This window comes from Phyllobates terribilis, unplaced genomic scaffold (assembly GCF_046119375.1).
Source record: "Phyllobates terribilis strain yellow unplaced genomic scaffold, ASM4611937v1 Scaffold_2__4_contigs__length_985480577, whole genome shotgun sequence".
Classification (NCBI taxonomy): Eukaryota; Metazoa; Chordata; class Amphibia; order Anura; family Dendrobatidae; genus Phyllobates; species Phyllobates terribilis.
In genome coordinates, this window is record NW_027362762.1 from 25,483,211 (window position 1) to 25,500,141 (window position 16,931).

The following is a 16,931-nucleotide window of genomic DNA, read 5'->3' on the forward strand; positions in this document are numbered from 1 at the left end:
TCTTCAGTGTGCCCGTTTCCTCTCTTCAGTGTGCTCCTGTGTCCCTTCCTCAGTGTGCTCCTGTGTCCTCTCCTCAGTGCACTTATGTATCCTCTCTTCATTGTGATCCTGTGTCCTCTCCTCAGTGTGCTCCTGTGTCCTCTCCTCAGTGTGCTCCTGTGTTCTCTCCTCAGTGCGCTCCTGAGTTCTCTCCTTAGTGCGTTCCTGTGTCCTCTCCTCAGTGCGCTCCTGTGTCCTCTCCTCAGTGTGCTCCTGTGTCCTCTCCTCAGTGTGCTCCTGTGTTTTCTTCTCAGTGTGCTCCTCTGTCCTCTCCTCAGTGCGCTCCTGTGTCCTCTCCTCAGTGTGCCCCTGTGTCCTCTCTTCAGTGTGCTCCTGTGTTCTCTCCTGAGTGCGCTCCTGAGTTCTCTCCTTAGTGTGCTCCTGTGTCCTCTCCTCAGTGCACTCCTGTGTCCTCTCTTCAGTGTAATACTCAGTGTGCTCCTGTGTCTTCTCATCATTGTGATCTTGTGTTCACTCCTTAGTACGCTCCTCTGTCCTCTCCTTAGTGCGCTCTTGTGTCCTCTACTCAATGCACTTCTGTATCTAGTCACTGCCCTACTGTTTCTTGTCGTCACTGCGATCTTTTGTTTTCTCCTCAGTTGCTCCTGTATCATCTCCTCAGAGCGCAACTGCATTCTCTCCTAAATGCGCTCCTATATCCCCTCCTCACTGAGCTCGTGTCCTCTCCTCAGTGCACGTCTGTGTATAGTCATTGCACTACTGTTTCTTGTCGTCAGTGCGATCTTTTGTCTACTCCTCAGTTGCTCCTGTATCATCTCCTCAGTCTAATCCTTTGTCTTCTCCTCATTGCGCTCCTGTGTCCTCTCCCCAGTGTGCCCCTGTGTCTTATCGTCAGTGTGATCTTGTGTTCACTTTTCAGTGTGCTCCTGTGTCCTCTCCTCTGTGTGCTTTTGTGTCCTCTACTTATGCGCTTCTTTGTCTAGCCAGTGCACTAATGTTTCCTGTCCTCAGTTCGATCTTGTGTCTTATCCTCAGTTGCTTTTGTATCATCTCCTCAGTGCGCTCCTGTGTCCTTTCCTCAGTGCGCTCCTGTGTCCTCTCTTCAGTGCGCTCCTCTGTCCTTTCCTCAGTGTGCTCCTGTGTCCTCTCTTCAGTGCGCTCCTGTTTCCTCTCTTCAGTGCGCTCCTCTGTCCTTTCCTCAGTGTGCTCCTGTGTCCTCTCCTCAGTGTGCTCCTCTGTCCTTTCCTCAGTGTGCTCCTCTGTCCTTTCCTCAGTGCGCTCCTGTGTCCTTTCCTCAGTGCGCTCCTGTGTCCTCTCCCCAGTGTGCCCCTGTGTCTTCTCGTCAGTGTGATCTTGTGTTCACTTTTCAGTGTGCTCCTGTGTCCTCTCCTCTGTGCGCTTTTGTGTCCTCTACTTATGCGCTTCTTTGTCTAGCCAGTGCACTACTGTTTCCTGTCCTCAGTTCGATCTTGTGTCTTATCCTTAGTTGCTTTTGTATTATCTCCTCAGTGCGCTCCTGTGTCCTTTCCTCAGTGTGCTCCTTTGTCCTCTCCTCAGTGCGCTCCTGTGTCCTCTCCTCAGTGCGCTCCTGTGTCCTCTCCTCAGTGCGCTCCTGTGTTTTCTCATCAGTGTGATCTTGTGTTCACTCCTCAATGTAATCCTCTGTCCTCTCCTCAGTGTGCTCCTGTATGTGCTCCTCGGTGCACTTATGTATCCTCTCCTCAGTGCGCTCCTGTATCCTCTCCTCAATGTAATCCTGTGTTCACTCCTTAGTGTGCTCCTGTGTCCTCTCCTCAGTGTAATCCTCTGTCCTCTCCTCAGTGTGCTCCTGTATCCTCTCCTCAGTGCGCTCTTGGTTCCTCTCCTCAGTGCGCTCCTGTGTCCTTCACTCAGTGCGCTCCTATGTCCTTTCCTCAGTGCACTCCTGTGTCCTTTTCTCAGTGCGGTCCTGTGTCCTCTCCTCAGTGCGCTCCTGTATCCTCTCCTCAGTGTGCTCCTGTGTCCTCTCCTCAGTGCACTCCTGTGTCCTCTCCTCAGTGTAATCCTCTGTCCTCTCCTCAGTGTGCTCCTGTATCCTCTCCTCAGTGCGCTCTTGGTTCCTCTCCTCAGTGCGCTCCTGTGTCCTTCATTCAGTGCGCTCCTGTGTCCTCTCCTCAGTGCATTCCTGTGTCCTTTCTTCAGTGCGCTCCTGTGTCCTTTCTTCAGTGCGCTCCTGTGTCCTTTCTTCAGTGCGCTCCTGTGTCCACTCCTCAGTGCACTTATGTATCCTCTCCTCAGTGCGCTCTTGGTTCCTCTCCTCAGTGCGCTCCTGTGTCCTCTCCTCAGTGCATTCCTGTGTCCTTTCTTCAGTGCGCTCCTGTGTCCTTTCTTCAGTGCGCTCCTATGTCCTCTCCTCAGTGCACTTATGTATCCTCTCCTCAGTGCACTCTTGTGTACTCTACTCATCGTGTTCCTGTGTCCTCTCCTCAGTGCACTCCTGTGTCCTCTCCTCAGTGCACTCCTGTGTCCTCTCTTCAGTGCATTCCTGTGTCCTCTCTTCAGTGCACTCCTGTGTCCTCTCTTCAGTGCACTCCTGTGTCCTCTCTTCAGTGCGCTCCTGTGTCTTCTCCTTAGTGCGCTCCTGTGTCCTCTCCTCAGTGCACTCCTGTGTCCTCTTCTCAGTGTACTCCTGTTTCCTCTCTTCAGTGCACTCCTGTGTCCTCTCTTCAGTGCATTCCTGTGTCCTCTCTTCAGTGCATTCCTGTGTCCTCTCTTCAGTGCACTCCTGTCTCCTCTCTTCAGTGCACTCCTGTCTCCTCTCCTCAGTGCACTCCTGTGTCCTCTTCTCAGTGTACTCCTGTTTCCTCTCTTCAGTGCACTCCTGTGTCCTCTCCTCAGTGCACTCCTGTGTCCTCTTCTCAGTGTACTCCTGTTTCCTCTCTTCAGTGTGCTCCTGTGTCCTCTCTTCAGTGTGCTCCTGTGTCCTCTCCTCAGTGTGCTCCTCTGTCCTCTCCTCAGTGTGCTCCTGTGTCCTCTCCTCAGTGTGCTCCTGTGTCCTCTCCTCAGTGTGCTCCTGTGTCCTCTCCTCAGTGTGCTCCTGTGTCCTCTACTCAGTGCGCTCCTGTGTCCTTTCCTCAATGCGCTCCTGTGTCCTCCCCTCGGTGCGCTCCTCTGTCCTCTCTTCAGTGCGCTCATGTGTCCTGTCCTCAGTGCACTCCTGTGCACTCTACTCATTGTGTTCCTGTATCCTCTCCTCAGTGTGCTCCTGTGTCCTCTCTTCAGTGCGCTCCTGTTTCCTTTCCTCAGTGCACTCCTGTGTCCTCTCCTCAGTACACTCATGTGTCCTCTCTTCAGTGCGCTCATGTGTCCTCTCCTCAGTGTGCTCCTGTTTACTCTCCTCAGTTCGCTCCTGTATCCTCTCCTCAGTGTGCTCCTTTGTCCTCTCTTCAGTCCGCTCCTGCGTCCTCTCCTCAGTGCACTCCTGTGTCCTCTCCTCAGTACACTCCTGTGTCCTCTCTTCAGTGCGCTCATGTGTCCTCTCCTCAGTGTGCTCCTGTGTACTCTCCTCAGTGCACTCCTGTATCCTCTCCTCAGTGTGCTCCTTTCTCCTCTCCTCAGTGCTCTCCTGTGTGTCACGAAACAACACCCACTTTTAAGTCAGACCTTGCAGCTCTCTGGCGCCCCCTTATCCTGCTGGTCCAACACGGTATTGACCGCGGATGAGCACGGACGCAGCTGCTCTAATTTATGTCGACTATTGTGGCACGTGATGTGACAGGACGTATATATACCACCAGTTCCTTCCAGGAACGTATATATACCTCCGACCAGCCACCCGCAAACCACAATATCACATAAATACTGGTATACTGCCACCACCGATCGCTTAACAGGTGGATCGGGTACCCGTTAGGTAACGTGAATTAGCGGGCGAGGAACGTGTTTGCTCGACATAGGACAAGAAGAACGAAACTGCTAAATAATAATGATTTACTCCCGAAAGTGGGCAGTGTTTACAAAAGATATACAAGATATTATAAAAGAGACAATGTACATATATGCATAAAACAGTTATTAAAATAAAAGAGATAAGTAATAGCAAAACCTGCGCCACGAGGTGATGGTCTCAGATTCTGTGGGGGTGACGGCACCCCGGAAATTAGATGTGATTCTACCACGCAGCATGTAGGGTATGCGTCTGACGTCCCTGAGAAGAATGCCAGTTTTATGACCGTTCTGGTTTTTAGGAAAGCAGCCAAAACTCTGGGAGACACCCATTATTTACCTCACAAGGGGGGCTCGGCTTTGTGAGCCCGCCCTGCTGCACAAGACCTAATTATCCTTCATATTCCATATCTTGGTGTGGGGGGGTCCCACATCCAAGATGGAGACATCATGTTGGCCGTCACTAATTTTCATGCAGATGGATATTAAACATGACATCTCTATGATGCTCCGAAGCTAAGAAACCATTTCCTCGATTTCTGAGGGTTTCCCAGTTATGAAAAATATATCATTGTAACCAGGAAAATGTGAGCATTCCAAAAAGGTGGTCCCTGGGTTAGTGACAGTCCTGTGCGTTATTAAAATCGACCTTAAACGTTTGTAAAGCTAAACAATAGAATTGGAGGGAAACATCCAGGGTATACCAGTATACTTGCTCTGGGCTGAGGTTTTAGGGAGTCATAAAAATTCCTGAGGGTTGGGGGAAGCTACAGTGAGTCCTATGTCTTACAAATGGACAGAGGGGGTGGAAATTTAGGACATCTCATTTTTTAAAACTCGGACAAAAATACATTTTGCCTGACACTGTGTCTTCTCTTCAGTGTGCTCATGTGTCCTCTCCTCAGTGTGCTCCGGTATCCTCTCCTCAGTGCACTCCTGTGTACTCTCCTCAGTGCACTCCTGTGTACTCTCCTCAGTGCACTCCTGTGTCCTCTCCTCAGTGCGCTCCTGTGTCCTCTCTTCAGTGCGCTCATGTGTCCTCTCCTCAGTGCGCTCCTGTGTACTTTCTTCAGTGCACTCCTGTGTCCTCTGTTCAGTGTGCTCCTGTGTCCTCTCCTCAGTGCACTCCTGTGTACTCTACTCATTGTGTTCCTGTATCCTCTCCTCAGTGTGCTTATGTGTAGAGCTAAGCAAACCTTTCCAGGTTTGATTTGGTTCAGATTGATGAATTTTCCATTGTTTGACTAACATATCCGAACCCCATTGGATTCAATGGGAGGCAAAACCAAATGCATAGACACCACCTTCAAAGGGGCTCAAAAGCTGCCAAACAACTCAAATTAGGGGCAGACACCAGGAAAAGTGGCAACAATTGACCCAGAGTCCAAATTTTATAATGGCACAGCAGAAATCAGCCATGGGCCATGCATGAGGCATCAGGGTCTGGGCCATGCATGAGGTATCAGGGTCTGGGCCAGCATGAGGTATCAGGGTCTGGGCCAGCATTTACAGCTTTGAATTGAACTTCATATTAAGATGAGGTGGGTGAGGGACCGGTGTAGACCTGCTGTGCTGGGAGCCCTGATACCTCAAGAAACAGCTCAACCTGCTTTTTTGCTCAGCCACATCAGTTTCATAGAGTAGTACTGGTAGAAAAATTTAAGGATAGTAACACAGGTTGTTGACTGAAATTAAGTAGAGGCCTGTCGGTTTGGGATCCCTAGTGATACAGGCAACACACAAGAAGAAGACCCAACCCAAAATTATTGCCATATACCACAAAAGTGGTATCAATTACAGCAGAGTAGAAATAGTATAATGGAGACTGACACCTCTTCCACTACAGTCAATCCACCTGATGGAGGTCCAACCAGGACTGTTCATATTTCAAAAAATTAGGGGCAGACACCAGCAAAGTGTCATCAATTTGACCAGCGTAGAAATAGTATAATGGGGACTGACACCCCTTTCACTACAGGAAACCCACCAAATGGAGACCCAACTAGGAGCCTCCAAATTTAAAAAAATGATTGATAACATCAGCAGCAGCAGCAACAACAGCAGGCACAGAAGTCACAACAAAGATGTCACAGAGAGATAACGTGAGATCAAGGCAGCACACTAAAAACTACACCATCTCCTAGTGCACAGTCTTACCCTTCCTTCTCCGCCCGTCTGGGATAGAACAGCTGCAACTTTGGAGACTTCCAGGGCCGACTACTTCAACCAGTGGCCCCCCGCTTCTGGCGGGCCCCCACAGAGAGAAGGTAGTGGCAAACTTAGGAAGCTAGCAGTCCATCGAGTTACAACGCCAGAAGACTTAAGGGTCCCACCCTGTCCTCTCCGAGAGTTTCCATGGTGCCAGGTGAACGATGGGTCCCTTCTGGCAACTCCAAATGTCTCCATGGGTTCTAGGCAACCGGTGGGTCCCTCCTAGCAACCCCAAAACTACATATCCATGGGGCCAGGTGACTTCTTTGTCCTCTCCTGGAATCCCCGAAATGTATCCATGTCTCTCTGATGGTTAATGGAGCAGATCTGAATATTTCCAGTCAGGGCCGGTACCCTTAGCCTAGAATCATATAGAATTCAAATCTGTGTCTCCTTGGATGCCATGCAATCCATCTACTTTCCTGAAGGATGTCTCTCATTCTCCTTCTAAAGTCTTTCTGATGTTCCTTGATTCTCTGTTGCAAATTAACTTTCAGCTGACTTAGTATAATATGTGATTAGCATAGTAACAAATAACATTGTTCATCTAACCAAGATGAGACAGCAATCAGGGTTAGAAAAATACTGGTCTGACCTTTAGAAATACACAAACATACACAAGTCAATTTAAACACAATAGTGTATTTCTCTTGGATTAACAAATCTAATCGTCTGGCTAATTAAGATTATAAGCTATAAAAAACTAAAAAACACACTGGTGCCTCACACAGGATATAAAAGCTGCTGGTAGTAAGAAGGCTCTGTGTGTATCTGCCTGCACAATCTAATAATAATAATAATAATAATAATAAAACAACCACAAATACCACCGCGCTAAGTACACTCAGAGCTGGTGGCTCTGACTAGATGGATGTAGATAAATACAAATAAAGGAAAATGAAAGTGCAACCCAAATGGATATCGTACTTCTAACTGCCCCCTCCGTGAGGATATACACATTGACAGGTCTTTTTTGTAGCCCCCTGTACATCTCGTACTTTGGGCTGTGACGTCACAGTGCCGCGCCCCCACCAGCTCTGCGCTCACGCGGCCAAGCTTCCGGCCGGAGCACGCCGCGTTTATACCAGCGCTACAGAGTGGGTAAGAGGCACGTTTTCGCGAGGACGCTCTCTTTTTACCCCGCCGGCTCATCAGTACAGATCCAGCTGGACGTATGGTAACAGCGCGCATCAACTGCTGAACTATTGTGCTCAATCTGGCTGGCTAAGGACTTCCACGCCACAACCAACAGCTGATGGCTGTGATCCTGCAGAGCCTGCCTAATCAACTCAACTTCCTACGGAAGCAGCTCATACTTCTCAGAGGAAGTGCTGCCACTTTTCCCTCTCCGCTTCTTCCTCATAGAGCTATTGCTGATTGTAGCTAGGATCAATGTGTGTATCCTCACTGAGGGGGCAGTTAGAAGTAGGATATCCATTTGGGTTGCACTTTCATTTTCCTTTTTTTGTATTTATCTACATCCATCTAGTCAGAGCCACCATCTCTGAGTGTACTTAGCGCGGTAGTAGTTGTGGTTGTTTTATTATTAAGATTATAAGCTGTATGGTCACAGGCAGTCTATACTTTCATGGGACAGCTGGATGTGCCTATCTGTCAGGACACCACCAGCAGTGGTGAAGACACATTCTGAGAGAACCCTGGCTGCCGGGCACGATAAAACCTCCAAGGAGTGACAGGCGAGTTCAGGCCACTCTTCCATTTTTGAAGACCAAAATATGAAAGGGTGCAAACCCTCCCTGATGGCATTGATATTGAGCTCGAGATACTCCTGCACCATCCTCTCCAGTCATTCACTACATGTCAGACTTGTACTCTGTCTGGTCTAAAAAATGTGTGAAAGGACTCAGAGAAATTGCTTCTGCCTCTTACAATGCTGCTAATGTATTGGCGTTAACGAATTGACGTTTCCAGGGTTGGAAGCCTACACCTGCGATGCACACTGTGTGCCTCACTCCTATCTTGGGGAAAACCACTCTTAAGGTTGTCTACAAGCGTGTTTCAATACTCCAGTATGCGCGTGTCTCTTTCCAGGGTGGGAAGCATCTGGCAAAATTTACTCTTGTACCATGGATCTAACAGAGTGGCAACCCAGTAGTCAGCACTATTTCGAATCCTAACAACACGGGGATCATGTTGCAGCTAGTGCAGCAAGAAGGCGCTAAATTAGTGTCGGGCTCTTCCGCGAGGTCCAAGCGTGTGTTGATGGTGGGATAACACTGAACCTTGCTTCCTCTGTCCCCTCCCGCCTCAACAGAGAGTGGATCATTACCCGCTTCCATCTCCTGACTGTTGCACACCCATCACCTCTTCCTCCTCGTCCTCTTCCATTTGTTCCTTTGCTCCTGAACTTTCACTAACAGTTTGTCTGGTACCACGAGCCCCCCTTGATTTCTGTAATCCACCCTCCCTTGGCTCCCACCTGTGCAATGACAGTCTAGAACTTAGAGATATTGTTATCCCTTCCGCATCCTCCTCTGCTTCCTCCACTTCCTGTTGGACCACCAACTTCTCCCACAGACTATACAAAGTGTGCTTTAGCATGTAGATGACCGGAATAGTGATGCTGATGATGGCGTCCTCATCAATGCAAACCATCTTTCTAGCCATTTCAAAACTTTGCAGAAGGGTGCAGAGATTCTTAATCTGTACCCACTCAGCAAAGGTGATTTTCACCACGTCCATGCAGCGTTGGCCCAAGAAATGCAATATGATATACTGCATCAAGGCTTGTCGCTGCTGCCACAGTCGCTGCAACACGTGCAGAGTGGAATTCCACCATGTCAGCACATCACATATCAACCGGTTAACCAGTATGGCCAAAGACCTCTGTATCGATGCAAGTCGATGACATAATGGCGACTGGGCAACTGGTACTGGGGGACTGCGACGGCCATCAGCTTTCGGAAACCATCTATATCCACCAGGCGGAAAGGCAGCATTTCTATGGCCAACTGATTGGAGATGGTGGAGTTCAACCTCTTCGCTTTGTCATGTGTAGGATGAAACAATCTTTTAAGTGACCACAACTGCGGGACTAAGGGCTGGCTGCAGTGCTGAGAGGCAGTGGAGGAGGGTGAACACGCCAAACTGCTGGACCGTGAGTGAGGTGCAGGCAGAGATGTTATGGTGGATTGAGAAAAATGTGGTGTGCTCAGTGAACCAAAAAGCATCAGGCATGTCCACTTCCAAAACAGCTGATGGGCTCTCACTCACCCCGACTGGAGGGGGTAAACAAGTGGAGGTTCTGTGGCCGAAGATCTGTGTGAGAACACTTGGCATGGTGACGGAGGAGGAATAAGCAACAGATGCAGTTGATGGGATGGCCGGTGGTTGAGGAGGCCCACTAGTCCGCATTTTAACGCAGTGAGATTCCCAGACTAACTCATGTTGATCGCACACATGCACATGCATGTAGTAGTCAAATTATTGCAATTTTTGCCTCTACTGAGTCTTTTTTTGTAAAGTTGGTAGATAATGTGAGTTGTGTCATCCTTTGCGGTCTTAAAAAATGCCCAGGCTAGGCAATCTTTGCTGCCCCTGTGAACTGCAGACCCGCGACCGCTGCTGGCCACAGCCACAGCTGTGCCGGAGGATGCAGTGCTTGTCATGGTTGCATTAGTCAGTGTCTGTGTGGGAGGCCGCAACGTAACATCCTTGTCTTCCTCCTCCTCCACCTCCTCTGCTGAGCTACTCAACTGCGTGACTCAGGGTTCACACCAAATGAGATCTACAAACTCATCGTCATCCTCTTTGTTCTCCCACTCTTCGGTCCGAGAGTCACTCTCTTCCTCTTCCTCTCTTTCTGCTCTGACCTTATAGTACAGTCCGCATGCGCCTCAGTTATCTGAGTCTATTCAGGATCACCCCCCCTTGCCCCCGGGAATTAACGTCTGGTGATGAGGGTCTGCTTGGACCCTACTTCATCCAGCACCGGATTCAACATAAAAAAATTTTGGGCATTGGTGCAGATGCTTTCCTCCTCTAGAGTCTGTGAATCTTTGGAGCAGACCTCTGATGCCCATGGTATAGAATCGGTGAAGAGTTCTACAGACTCGCTCATCTGTGGTTCCCTACAGTCAGTTGGGCGGTTGGAGAGTTGTGATGCGGGAGGAAACAAGGGTAATTGGGGTGTCACCTCTGTACTGTATGTGATGTTGAGGTGGAGGAAGAGGAGGAGAGACCACTTGAAGCAGCGCTTGCCATCCACTGGAACACCTGCTCTTTCTGGGCCTCATCTACAAAGTATATTGAGGTGCGGCTGCCAAAGAAATGGAGTGGAGTAACCCGTCCAGTAACAGAAGTTGTCAGTTGTCTTTGTATAGGACATGACGGTGTTTGCTCACTAGTGCTGTCATTAACATTACCACCTACCCCACGTATACCTTGAACACCAAGCCTATTCCCCTTTCCACGACGACCTCGCATTTTCCCACTCAAGTTGCATTACAAGCTCAGATGTGGCCTGCTGTAGCACAGTAGTAACAGAAACAATTTGATTTTGTATTGTGGAGCCCTGGATAGAGCAGAATCTCAGCTCCTCTGTCCTCTCTTCAGTGTGCTCCGATGTTCTCTCCTCAGTGTGCTCCTGTGTCCTCTCCTCAGTGCACTCCTGTGTCCTCTCCTCAGTGTGCTCCTGTGCTCTCTCCTCAGTGTGCTCCTCTGTCCTCTCCTCAGTGTGCTCCTGTGTCCTCTCTTCAGTGTGCTCCTGTGCTCTCTCCTCAGTGTGCTCCTGTGTCCTCTCCTCAGTGCGCTCCTGTGTCCTCTCTCCTGTGTCCTCTCCTCAGTGTGCTCCTGTGCTCTCTCCTCAGTGTGCTCCTCTGTCCTCTCCTCAGTGTGCTCCTCTGTCCTCTCCTCAGTGTGCTCCTGTGTCCTCTCCTCAGTGTGCTCCTGTGCTCTCTCCTCAGTGTGCTCCTGTGTCCTCTCCTCAGTGCGCTCCTGTGCTCTCTCCTCAGTGTGCTCCTCTGTCCTCTCCTCAGTGTGCTCCTCTGTCCTCTCCTCAGTGTGCTCCTATGTTCTCTCCTCAGTGCGCTCCTGTGTCCTCTCCTCAGTGTGCTCCCGTGCTCTCTCCTCAGTGAGCTATTTTGTCTTCTCCATAGTTCACAGCACCTCCTCAGATTCCGATGCTGCTTCGGGCTCAGATAAAACAAGAGATAAGAAGTGTCTGTACCACGTGAACTCCAGGATACTGCAATATCCGGACTCTAAAGTAGTCCGATACCCAGTGCCGGATGAGCTTGTGCCATGGGAGGTAAGTAGAGTATGATATATGTAGTAATTTTACATATATCCATCTATGTACAATGTGTATAGTTGTAATAAGTATACATTATGTGGAAAATTGGGATGCCCATTTTAATCATTGTATTCCATTTCCTCTTTCAGTCCCATCACCTATGGGGTATAAAATTGATCCCCTTTGCCCCCGGTGTATAATTTCCATCCTCATTGACCCTGATGTATAAAATCTGGCCTCATTGCCCCTGATGTATAGCATCTATAAGAACAGCACTGGCACCGCTGCGCGAGCTCCCTTCCTCCTCCCAGCAGGGACGTTGACATGTTCACTTACCCGTCCGCGCTCCCTCAGCATCTGTTACCACTCAGGATCAGAACACGGTGCACAGGTCTTTTGGGAGCGTGCTTAGGGTGCGTGCTCCCTGCCTTTTAAAGGGGCAGTGCGCGGTTTTCTGTAAAGGTCCCCAGCCAATAGCTGGGAGATGTCTGATATTTAAGGCACCCTCCACTATTGGGAGGTGCCTTAGCAACTCTAGTATTCAGGGTGTTTGATGCTACCTAGTTGTAAGGTCTCTGTACTTGTGCTCCCTGAACCTTATCCTGTCTGTCCTGCCTGCACCTTATCCTGCCTGCCCTGTGTGGAGACACGAGGGTCAGTAGGTGCTCTCATCCACTGGCCTGGCTGTCTTTAGAAACACCGTATAGACCAGGGCTGATATAATAGATAAACAGCAGCCATTCAACAATTCAAGAACCATGAATTCAATCTACAAGATTCAACATTCAGGTTTATATGAACAATAACTCATGTCTCTGGGCCTACTGAAAAAGACGTCTAGCATAATTAAGAATTAACGCAATGTCGTCACATTCCTCCCCTTCTTAATTAGCCAGACGTGATAGGCTTTCGATCATCCTTCTCCACTTGTTGGGGATAGTCCACTTGCATGTCTTTCAGCCCAGACACAAATGTAAGAGGTTTCTTCTTAATGAGAACAACATTTTGTATCATCCAATTTCCGCAAGCATATTCCATGTCTTCCCTGCGATTACACTCCACAATCCTCATTCCATCCTTGTGTACATCGGCATAACTTAAATCTCCAGCTTCTCACATTTGATCTTTCAGAATGTGCTAACTTCCCGATGGGGAAAGCTCTGAGACGAGGTGTCTGTTGTTTTTACTGAACATTTTCAAACAAAAAACTTTCAACCCCCATCCCCGCCCAACCCTTCACCACCGAGCTCTCCAATTCAGGAACCAAAAAAGTGCGTAAATGGAAGTTCCAGGTTCTGTCAAGGAAATGTCCATATGTCCTTTATCTCTTGTAACGAGGTAGTTCTTCAGTTTCGGTCTCTTCCCTTTCCCACAACCCCCCTCCTTACAATGTATTTCACATACTATAAAATAAAATATTTTTATGCATATCATATACTTTAGTTACTTTCTTTCTCTTCCTTGACTAACTAGTCATCATGGATCCCTCTTCCAGAGAATGTCTGGGAGATCTGTTCATACTTTACTATTCTGTCCAATCTATCTGACAAGTGCATGTACTAGCTGTAACGGGTCCGGGAGGCGGAACCTCTGAGCTACTATACAAGGGGGCGGCCCTTGTAAGGGAGCGGGTGGCAGTCTCTGGGTGAACGGACAGGGAGTTACGGCAAGTGATCAGGGCAGTCTCTGGGTAAGGGGTAGGTACGACCTGTGATGGCAGAGCCTCCGGGTAGGCTAGCAGGCAGATGGTAGATGTGTGCTCCCAGGTGAGCAAGCGAGAGTCTCTGGAATAGCAGGTGGTCACAGCACGTGACGGCGGAACCTCCGGGCAGGCAGGCAGGTAGGTAACGGAGAAGCGCTCCCAGGTGAGCGGGCAAGAGTCTCTGGAATAGCTGGTGGTCACCGCACGTGACAACAGGACCTCCGGGCTGGCAAGCAGGCAGGTAACGGAGATGCGCTCCCAGGTGAGCGGGCAAGAGTCTCTGAGATAGCTGGTGGTCACAGCACGTGACAACGGAGCCTCCGGGCTGGCAAGCAGGCAGGTAACGGAGAAGCGCTCCCAGGTGAGCGGGCAAGCTGGTCCATAGACAGACTGACCGGAGTAGTAAGGCAGACCGTCGGACCTCAGGCAAGCAGGCAGGTAGCTGATATGCGCTGCCAGGTGAGCGGGCAGGCTGGTCCTTTAGACAGACTGACAGGAGTAGTAAGGCAGACCGTCGGACCTCAGACTGGCAGACAGGTAACAAGTATTCAGGCAGGAATCAGGCAGGTAACTGGCAGGTAACTAGCAGGAAACTGGCAGGAAACTGGCAGGTAACTGGCAACGGGACCTGAGGGCTGAAGCACAGGTGAGACACAGGTGCAAACAACATTGCTCGGGCACCTCCATTTTGGAGGAGGTGCCTTATATATGATGAAGTCCTCCGGCCATTGGCCGGGGACTCTTTAGGGCGGCGCGCGCGGCCCCTTTAAGAGGAGGGAAGCGCGCGCGCGCGCCCTAAGCACAGGGGCCGGGAAGGAGCGCGCGCTGAGAGCAGAGCAGGAGGAGGACGCCGGGACGGAGCGCGCGCTGACAGCAGAGCAGGAGGAGGACGCCGGGACGGAGCGCGCGCTGACAGCAGAGCGGGGAGAGGACGCCGGGACGGAGCGCGCGCTGACAGCAGAGCGGTGAGGGGAGCAGCGTCCCTGCCTAGCAGAGGGCAGGGACGCCAGCGCTACAGTACCCCCCCCTTTAGGCCCCCCCTTTTTTAGGCCAGACAGAAATTTAGCTAGGATGAGAGGGGCATGGATATTCTCCCGGGGCTCCCACGTTCTCTCCTCAGGACCAAACCCCCTCCAATCTACCAAGAAAAAGGTCTTTCCTCTTACCCTTTTGGTGGCAAGAATGTTCTCTACCTCAAACTCGTCCTCAGCAGAAACCGGAGCAAGAGGCGTACCTGTAGACTTAGAAAAAGAGTTAAGTACCACGGGTTTGAGGAGAGATACATGGAAGGAGTTAGGGATCCGTAAGTTGGCCGGGAGTTTCAATTTATAGGCCACCGGGTTGATCTGATTGATAACCTCCAGTGGGCCGATGAACCGAGGCCCCAACTTATAGGAAGGGATCTTGAGCCGGACATATTTGGACGAGAGCCAGACTTTATCCCCAGGACGGAATTGAGGAGGATCCAGACGTCCTTTGTCAGCGTGCCTTTTCATACGCTCGGATGACAGAAGGAGTGCGGACCGGGTACTCTCCCATATGGAGGAAGACTCGCTCTTGTGATTGTTGTACGAGAATTCGGCCCATGGCAGGAGATCCACCCAGTCAGAATGGTGAGCATTAACGAAGTGCCGGAGGTAACTGGTCAGGTTCTGATTGATCCGCTCCACTTGACCATTAGACTGTGGGTGGTAAGCGGAGGAGAAGTCCAGAGTGACGTCTAGCAATTTACAAGTGGCTCTCCAGAAACGAGAAGTGAACTGTACTCCTCGATCCGACACGATGTGACGGGGCAGGCCATGAAGACGGAAGATGTGGCGGATAAAGACTCTAGCCAGCTCGGATGCAGACGGAAGACCTGGCAGGGGAATGAAGTGAGCCATCTTGGAAAAGCGGTCAGCGACCACCCAAATGACCGTACAACCGGCAGAGACGGGCAGATCAGTTACGAAGTCCATCGCTATATGCTGCCAGGGGGCAGCAGGTGCTGGCAGAGGAAGAAGGCGGCCGGCCGACAGGTGTCTCGGAACCTTGTTGCGGGCGCAGGACACACAGGCAGAAACAAAGTCCATAACATCCTTGTGCAGGTTAGGCCACCAGTAGTGCCGGGTAATAAGCTGGAGGGTCTTTTTCTGACCGGTGTGGCCAGCTAGTTTAGACGAATGACCCCAGTGTAGGATCCTCTCCCGATCAGGTACCGATACGAACGTCTTACCAGGAGGGAGACAATTTAGACTCACGGGGGCCACCTGCATTACTCTGGCGGGATCGATGGGGCAGTCACATGGTCTATGAGGTGGTAATGTCTCTGCCTCCTCCATATCAAAGACATCAGCACAAGACCAATAAGGAATCGGAAGTCCAGGTAGATTAGCTGGGATAGGAGAGGGACGGACGGAATGGACGGGAACCAGACAGGTTTTATGACAGTCTTGTCCCCAGCGAAGGACTTCTCCGGTTTGCCAGTCAAGCACGGGTGCATGTCTCTGGAGCCAAGGCAGACCTAGCAAGAGGGCGTGAGAGAGTCCAGGCAGAACATGAAGGGAGATACTCTCTGAATGCAGCATACCCACTTGCAGAGTAATGGATTCGGTGATGAATTGGATGGGGCGAGATAAGAGGCCCCCATCCACGGCAACAACAGACAAGGGTACAGCCAGAGGTTTGGTGGGGATGCGGTATTTCTCCACCAGGGACAGTGAAATAAGATTTCCGGCTGCTCCAGAGTCAAGTTGGGCTAGTTCGGAATAACGATTCTCCCCGCAGATGATTGAGACAGACAGCAGCAGGGATGGAGAGGATTTATTTTTGTCTAGATCAAGTCCTCTGAGCGAACCTAGACACAGGCGTTCTCCCGACCTCTCCGGGCAGGCACGGATCCAATGCTCCTTACTGCCACAGTAGAAGCAGCTCCCCTCGGCACGGCGAAAGTCCTGACGGGATTTGACCATCTTGGTCTGGTCGACCTGCATAGGCTCAGGAGAGTGTACCTGGGGAGAAACGGAAGGAGTGACGGGTTTCAGAAAAGTAGGAACCAGACGTGGAAGCCCCTTTTCACGGGTGACCTCTTTGGCACGTTCCTGGAACCGTAGGTCAATCCGGGTGGCAAGAGTTATTAGGTCATCGAGAGTGGTAGGAATGTCCCGACCAGCAAGTTCATCTTTAATACGGCCGGACAGACCCTCCCAGAAGACGGATACCAGAGCTTCGTTATCCCAGGCCAGCTCCGAGGCAAGGGTACGGAACCGTATGGCATATTGACCCACGGTGAGGCTTCCCTGACGGAGGCGTAGCAGAGATGATGCGGATGAGGTCCTCCGTCCGGGTTCGTCGAAGGCTTTCCGGAAAGCCGTGAGAAAGGCAGGCAAGTCGGACACCAGGGGGTCTCCTCTCTCCCATAGAGGATTTAGCCAGGCCAGAGCCTCCCCGGTGAGATGGGACATGATGAATGCAATTTTGGCTCGGTCGGAGTTAAACTGGTGGGACAATAGTTCAAAATGCAGGGTGCACTGATTTATGAAGCCCCGAGCCAGGACGGAGTCGCCTCCGAAGCGAGGAGGTGCAGAGAGCCGGGGTCCGGAAAAGGATACCAAGGTACTGGCCGTAGTTGCAGGATCAGACAGGGTGTTCAGGCGAGTATTAACATTCCGCAGATGACCCAGGATGGCCTCCTGTTGGGACTTCTGACGGGACAGTTCAAGACAGAGGTCCGAGAGCGAGGGAGCTTGGGTGCCACCGGGTTCCATGGCCCGAGCAAACTGTAACGGGTCCGGGAGGCGGAACCTCTGAGCTACTATACAAGGGGGCGGCCCTTGTAAGGGAGCGGGTGGCAGTCTCTGG

General features: G+C 50.8%; 1 protein-coding gene across 3 annotated transcripts in view; it reads left to right on the top strand.

The window, feature by feature from the left end:
• The window catches only part of LOC141190223 (transient receptor potential cation channel subfamily M member 2-like), a 399,780-nt gene that overhangs the window by 289,910 nt on the left and 92,939 nt on the right, over positions 1-16,931 (top strand). For all 3 annotated transcript variants that reach the window (XM_073661205.1, XM_073661206.1, XM_073661207.1), the window contains one exon: positions 11,253-11,404. In XM_073661205.1, the coding sequence (XP_073517306.1) occupies positions 11,253-11,404 (152 nt within the window). The remainder of the gene's footprint in view (positions 1-11,252; positions 11,405-16,931) is intronic.